The 7,673-nt window shown below is 49.4% G+C and overlaps 1 protein-coding gene across 2 annotated transcripts in view; it reads left to right on the top strand.

Annotated features, from left to right (window-relative positions):
* Positions 1-1,037: 1,037 nt before the first annotated feature.
* FES (FES proto-oncogene, tyrosine kinase) overlaps positions 1,038-7,673 on the top strand; it is a 39,083-nt gene continuing 32,447 nt past the window's right edge. For both annotated transcript variants that reach the window (XM_070762024.1, XM_070762023.1), the window contains exons 1-3: positions 1,038-1,299; positions 4,408-4,581; positions 5,444-5,540. In XM_070762024.1, the coding sequence (XP_070618125.1) occupies positions 1,084-1,299; positions 4,408-4,581; positions 5,444-5,540 (487 nt within the window). In that variant the 5' untranslated portion in view covers positions 1,038-1,083. The remainder of the gene's footprint in view (positions 1,300-4,407; positions 4,582-5,443; positions 5,541-7,673) is intronic.

Here is a 7,673-nt window from a genome sequence, read left to right as displayed (position 1 = left end):
CCCCGTCCCAAGAGAACTGATGAGTTTCCGGCAGCTACTTGGGGAGGATTCAGAGTTAACTGACACTTCAGAGAAAGCAGTGAGATAACAGATTATTAATAGAGTTGGAAGGGACCTTGTAGGTCATCCAGTCCAACCCCTACCTGCCCAAGCAGGAGACTCTACCTACCCTGTTTCCACAACTTCTAAATGCAATTTCTGTTCCATTGGTTGATTGTTCTGTCAGAAAATTCCTCTATATTTCTCCTTCATCAGTTTCCATCCATTATTCCTTGTCTGGCCTTTGGGTACCTTGGAAAATATACTGTATTGTCTTTGGAGAAGGGCAGCAAACAAATCTAATAAATAATAATAATATTCTTGACCCTTGTCTCTTTGGCAGCCCCTCAGATGTTGGAAGACTGCTATCATGTCTCCCCTGGTCCTTCACTAGACTAGTCAGGCCCAGTTCCTGCAACCTTCTTCATATGTTTTAGCCTCTAGGCTTGGGGTCCCCAAACTTGGCAACTTTAAAGACTTGCGGACTTCAACTCCCAGAATTCTCCAGCCAGCTTTGCGCATTCGCTGGGTGCACATTCGCTGGCTGGGGAATTCTGGGAGTTGAAGTCCAAATATCTTCAAGTGGCCAAGGTTGGGAAACACTGGTCCAGGCTATACAGATGGAGTCCATGAAGTCTTTCCTGACAAGTTTGATACTTCAGACCTTCCACCTTTTTCGTAGACCTTCTTGGGAGCCCGAGGGGTCCTTCCTGCACCTTTAGGGAAGGCAGAGGGAGGGCCGCCGGCCTGTAAACAGATGCTTTCCCCCCGCGGCCTGGCAATTCTCGGAGCCGCTGAGCCCCCTCAGCGCGGCCTTCTCCGCCCCCGAGCCCTCCAAGGGGACGGCAAAGGGCAGCCAGGCTCCCGGCGCCCGGTCCGTCTCCTCACTATCCAGCCGGGCCCGGCTCCTGGAAGGCCCCCGAGTCGGCCCTGGGAGCGGAGAAAGGAGAAGCGGCGCAGGAAGCGGCCTCTCGCAATGCTGGGCGGGCGCCGGGCGTTTCCCGCTTTCTCCGCGGAGGCCCTCAGGACTGGCGCGGGGCGGCGATGGGCTTCGGGGTGGCGCTGGGCTGCGCGGAGGGCCACGGGGCGCTGCTGCGGCTGCAGGAGGCCGAGGTGCGGCTGCTGGAGGGCCTGCGCAAGTGGATGGCGCAGCGGGCCAAGAGCGACCGGGAGTATGCGGCGCTCCTTCACCAGATGCACAGCCTGGCCGGCAAGCAGGAAACCGGACGGCAGCCCCTGCCCAGCGGCCAGATCAGCCAGGTAGGCGGCGGCCCGGCAGGGGTCAGACGGAGCGGCCTTGGCACCTCTCGGGGGGGGGGGGGGCGTCGCGAGGAGAGGCCGGCAGCCCGGCGGGCTCCCGAGGCCTTCGACGGCTGCGCTGCCCTTCGCAGGACCGGTTCAGAGAGCGCAGGCAGGACCGCCCCTTCGGAAAGCGCCCGGGGCCCCGGCTGGGAGGGAGCCTGCGGGACGCTCAGAGAGCCTTTGCAAAATAGCCATAGCAGTCCGACTGATATACCGCTTCATAGGGCTTTCCAGCTCTCTCTAAGCGGGTTACAGAATCCGCCTCTTGCCCCCCACAATCTGGGTCCTCATTTGACCCACCTCGGAAGGACGGAAGGCTGAGTCAACAGGAAGGAAGGAAGGAAAAGAAGGAACGAGAAGAAGGAACGAGAAGAAGGAAGGAAGGAAAAAGAAGGAAGGAAGTACAATAACAATAGCACTTAGACTTATATTCCCCTTCATAGTGCTTTTACACCCCACTCTAAGCAGGTTACAGAATCTGCCTCTTGCCCCCAACAATCTGGGTCCTCATTTGACCCACCTCGGAAGGACGGGAGGCTGAGTCAACCTTGAGGAAGGAAGGAAAGAAGGAAAAAGAAGGAAGGAAAAAGAAGGAAGGAAGGAAGGACAATAACAATAGCACTTAGACTTATATTCCCTTTCATAGTGCTTTTACAGCCCTCTAAGCCCCCAACAATCTGGGTCCTCATTTGACCCACCTGGGAAGGAGGGAAGGCTGAGTCCACCTGGAGCCTACTGAGATTCGATCTGCCAAACTGCTGGCAGCTGGTGATCAGCAGAAGATGCTTGCAGGACTGGCCCTCTAACCCCTGCACCATGGAGGCTCTTTTTAAATCCACAGTCGGAGCCGCCTGAACTGGCGGAGAGGAGGGAGGCGGCTGGGTTTGGGGGCCTTTCTGATCACAGCCCCTTTTTAAAAATTTATTTTTATTTATTTATTTGTCAAACAATTATAGGGTGGTAATTTGTACAAATAAAACATTAGATGATAAAAAGTAGCAATAGAAGACAATAAGACAGTAACGGTAGGCACAATGGTGCACTTATGCACGCCCCTTACAGACCTCTTAGAAAGGGGGAGAGATCGATTGTAGATAGTCTAAAATTAAAGTTTTTGGGGTTAGGAGTAGAAACCACAGAATCAGGTAGTGCATTCCAGGCATTGATTACTCTATTGCTGAAGTCGTAATTTTTTGCAGTGTAGTTTGGAGCGGTTAACATTTAGTTTAAATCGATTCCGTGCTCGTGTGTTGTTGCGGTTGAAGGTGAAGGAGTCATTAACAGGTAGAACATGTTGGTATATGATTTGATGAACTATAGTTAAGTCAGAATGGAGACGACAGAGTTATAAGTTGTCTAATCGAAGAATTTCAAGTCTGGCAGAGTAGGGTATTTTGTTGTGAGAAGAGGAGTGAAGGACTCTTCTTGTGAAATATTTCTGCACTCTGTCAATTGTGTTGATGTCAGATATGCAATGTGGGTTCCCTACAGGTGAGTTGTATTCTAGGATTCTCCATGGGGGGGGGGGGTTCAGTTAAGGGGGGAGGCGGCAGCACCCCCCCACTTCGGCTGCCTTGCTTTACCTGCTGGATACCAACCGGTTGCCCTTCCTCAGAGATGTCTTTGCCCCACCAGCCTCTAGAGCAGTGATTTTCAACCTTTTTTGAGCCGCGGAACATTTTTTACATTTACAAAATCCTGGGGCACACCACCAACAAAAATGACACAAAATGACACTCTAACACAGTACATATTATATATACCTGTATATATATATACCGTAGCATTGTGATGCATTGTATATCACCCTCTGCGGGGGCCTCTTATATATATAAAAAAGGTCAAATATCTTTATACACAATCAGTATAGACCAGTGTTTCCCAACCTTGGCCACTTGAAGATATTTGGACTTCAACTCCCAGAATTCTCCAGCCAGCGAATGCTGGCTGGGGAATTCTGGGAGTTGAAGTCCAGATATCTTCAAGTGCCTAAGGTTGGGAAACACTGCCCTAGAGAGCATCTAGAGAGCATCTAGAGAGCATCCAGAGGTGGGCTGCTAAGGCGAGGTGTGCTTCCCCCCGTGGCTCTGAGGGCTGATGGAGTCCAGCGCAATGACAGAACTGCACCGGGGCAGGTAGCGAAATTGCGCGTGGACAAGCAGCTGCAGTTGCATACCTGCCCAGGTGCAGTAGTGTAATTGCGCTGGACTCCACCAGCCCTCAGAGCCATGGGGGGGGGAGCACACGTCCCCGTTCCGCCTTAGCAGCCCCTCACTACCCCCCCCCCACCACCCCCGTGGGAACAGGCCCCACTTTGCAGGCTGCGTCTGGTCTTCTGTGTTGCAGGAGAGAACTGTTATTAATAGGAAAGTGAACACAAGAGCAAGGGAGCACAATCTGAGGTTAGTTGGGGGAAAGATCCGAAGCAACGTGAGAAAATATTATTTGACTGAAAGAGTACTAGATGCTTGGAACAAACTTCCAGCAGACGTGGTTGGCAAATCCACAGTCACTGAATTTAAACATGCCTGGGATAAAATACAGGAAATAGTATAAGGGCAGACTAGATGGACCAGGAGGTCTTTTTCGGCCGTCAATCTTCTATGTTTCTATGCAGTGCTGGTGGTCCTTGGTGACCCAGATGGAGGCCTTGAGGCCTTATTTGACTGAAAGAGTAGTAGATGCTTGGAACAAACTTCTAGCAGACGTGGTTGGTAAACCCACAGTCACTGAATGTAAACATGCCTGAGATAAAATACAGGGAATAATATAAGGGCAGACTAGATGGACCAGGAGGTCTTTTTCGGCCGTCAATCTTCTATATTTCTATGTTTCTATGCAGTGCTGGTGGTCCCTGGTGACCCAGACGGAGGCCTCAAACCTTGAGGCCTTATTTGACTGAAAGAGTAGTAGATGCTTGGAACAAACTTCCAGCAGACGTAGTTGGTAAATCCACAGTCACTGAATTTAAACATGCCTGGGATAAAATACAGGGAATAATATAAGGGTAGACTAGATGGACCAGGAGGTCATTTTCGGCCGTCAATCTTCTATGTTTCTATGCAGTGCTGGTGGTCCCTGGTGACCCAGACAGAGGCCTTGAGCCAAGCACTCGAACGCCACGCAGAAGCCCTGCAGGCTGGACCCCTGAACACACTGGCCCTGCTCATCCAGGACAAGCAACAGCTACACCGCTGCTATGGGGAACAGTGGCAGCAAATGAACCAGGATTTCACCAAGGTACGGCCGTCCAGCTGAGTCCTCCTGGCGCCAGCAAGATCACAGGGGAAGGACCAGGAAATGGGCGCGTGGGTGGGTGGGGGGAACGGGGGAGATCCGCCCTTCTGAGCTTTATTTATTTATTTATTTATTTATTTATTTACTTACTTACTTACTTACTTATTTATTCTTTGTCCAATATACAATACATATGGAAGAAAATAGACATTAAGTAGTATATATAGGGATAGTAAGTAAAAAAGAAGATAAGTAGATGAGAGGGAGAGAATACATAAGATATGTGGGAAAAGGAAAGATAATTGGACAGGGGACGTTAGGCACATCAGTGCACTTATGTACGCCCCTTACTGGCCTCTTAGGAACCTGGAGAGGTCAATCGTGGAGAGTCTAAGGGAGAAATGTTGGGGGTTGGGAGTTGACACTATAGAGTCCGGTAATGAGTTCCACGCATCGACAACTCGATTGTTAAAGTCATATTTTTTACAGTCAAGTTTGGAGCGGTTAATATTAAATTTGAATCTGTTGCGTGATCTTGTGTTGTTGCGGTTGAAGGTGAAGTAGTCGTTGACCGGAAGGACATTGCAGCATATGATCTTGTGGGCAATACTTAAATCATGTTTTACACGCCGCAGTTCTAAGCTTTCAAGACCCAGGATAGTTAGTCTATTTTCGTAGGGTATTCTGTTTCGAGTGGAGGAGTGAAGGGCTCTTCTGGTGAAATATCTTTGGGCGTTTTCGATAGTGTTGATGTCTGAAATGTGGTGTGGGTTCCAGACAGATGAGCTGTATTCGAGAATGGGTCTGGCATAAGTTTTGTAGGCTCTAGTCAGTAGTGTGACTTACTCCTTCTTGGCTTTTCCAGACCACCCAACAAGAGCCCGAGCGGCTGAGAGCCCAGTACCGCAGCCACATCCGCGAGTGCGCGCAGGCAAAGCGCAAATACCAGGAGGCCAGCAAAGGTGCGTCTTTTGCCAGGGGCCGGAATGGGAGCAAAGCCTCTCTCGCCCCACGTCCTGCTTTCTGTGGACAGCCCACCAGATGTTTGTTTGTTTGTTTGTTTGTTTGTTTTATTTGTCATACAAATATAGGATTGTATTGTAGTATGTTTAGCATAACATAAGCATAAAGTAGAGATAGAAAAGATAAAAAGACATTAGGACAGGAACGGTAGGCACGAAGGTGCACTTATGCACCTCTTAGAAAATAATAATAATTAATAATAATAATTTATTGGATTTGTATGCTGCCCCTCTCCGTAGACTCAGGGCGGCTAACAACAATGATAAAACAACATGTAACAATCCAATAATAATGATAATAATTTTTTAAAAAACTTATTATAAAACCAAACATACACACAAACATACCATGCATAACTTGTAATGGCCTGGGGGGAAGGAATATCTCAACCCCCCATGCCTGGCGGTATAAGTGAGTCTTGAGTAGTTTACAAAAGACAGGGAGGGTGGGGGCAGTTCTAATCTCCCGGGGGAGTTGGTTCCAGAGGGCCGGGGCCGCCACAGAGAAGGCTCTTCCCCTGGGGCCCGCCAAAGGACATTGTTTAGTCGACGGGACCCAGAGAAGGCCAACTCTGTGAGACCTTATCGGTCGCTGGGATTCGTGCAGTAGCAGGCGGTTCCGGAGGAAATCTGGTCCAATGCCATGTAGGGCTTTAAAGGTCATGACCAACACTTTGAATTGTGACCGGAAACTGATCGGGGAGAGGTCTATTGTAGATAATGTAAGGTTGAAGGTTTGGGGATTTAGGGAAGAAACAACAGAGTCTGGTAGTGAATTCCAGACGTTGACCACTCTATTGCTGAAATCGTATTTTCTGCAGTCTAGTTTGGAGCGATTTACATTTAGTTTGTATCTATTGCGTGCTCTTGTGTTGGTGTTGCTAAAGGTGAAGTAGTCGCTAACAGGGAGTACATTGTGATGTATGATTTTATGAACAACAGTTAAATCAGTTCGGAGGCGGCGTAGCTGTAAATTTTCTAAACATGGTAATTGAAGTCTGGAGGAGTAAGGTAATTTGTTGCGTGGGGAGGAGTGGAGGGCTCTTTTTGTGAAGTATTTCTGGAATCCTTGTCTGCAAAAGAACCTCCGTGTCCCTGGGAACAGAGATCAGGCCAGGTGGCAGAGTTTGCCCAAGACCAGACAGGTGTGGGGCAACTTGAACCCTCGGTCATGGCACTGGGCACTGTTTGGCAGGGCTTCTCCGGTGTTGTAAGGCAGATAGAGACTCAGCTCGAGGACCCTGCTTAGTAGCTTCTGCAGGACTGGCGATTCTCTTCCTTACGTGGAGGTGGAATGAATTACAGGACTGCCTTCTGCCGCTGATTAGGTCCCACAGAGTTGGCCTTCTCCAGGTCCCGTCGACCAGACAATGTTGTCTGGCGGGGCCTAGGGGAAGAGCCTTCTCTGTGGCGGCCCCAGGACTCTGGAATAAACTCCCTACAGAGATTCGAACTGCCCCTACCCTCCTCGCCTTCCGCAGGAGCCTCAATACCTATCTATGTCACCAGGCATGGGATAACTAGTGTATCCCCCCCCCCCCCCACCATTGAAAGTTATGTCTGGTTATGATTGTGTAGTATCGATTGTTTTTAAAGGTAATGGGTTTTATAAAGCCCTTCATGGCATCGGACCAGAATATCTCCGGGACCGCCTTCTGCCGCACGAATCCCAGCAACCGGTTAGGTCCCATAGAGTTGGCCTTCTCTGCGTCCCGTTGACTAAGCCATGTCATTTGGCGGGACCCAGGAGAAGAGCCTTCTCTGTGGCGGCCCCAGCCCTCTGGAACCAGCTCCCCCCAGATATCAGAGTTGCCCCCACCCTCCTTGCCTTTCACAAGCTCTTTAAAACCCACCTCTGTCGTCAGGCATGGGGGAATTGAAATTTCCCTTCCCCGTAGGCTTATAGAATTTATGCATGGTATGCTTGTATGTATGAGTGGTTCTTTAATTTGGGTTTTTTTAGATTGTTTTTAGTATTAGATTTGTTTACATTGTCTTTTTATATATTTGTTAGCCGCCCCGAGTCTTCGGAGAGGGGTGGCATACAAATCAAACAATAATAATAATAATAAT

The sequence above is a fragment of the Erythrolamprus reginae genome, chromosome 10 (genome assembly GCF_031021105.1).
Source record: "Erythrolamprus reginae isolate rEryReg1 chromosome 10, rEryReg1.hap1, whole genome shotgun sequence".
NCBI classification, from domain to species: domain Eukaryota; kingdom Metazoa; phylum Chordata; class Lepidosauria; order Squamata; family Dipsadidae; genus Erythrolamprus; species Erythrolamprus reginae.
The sequence above is the reverse complement of the archived record's forward strand: the minus strand, read 5'-3'. Positions and strand labels throughout refer to the sequence as shown.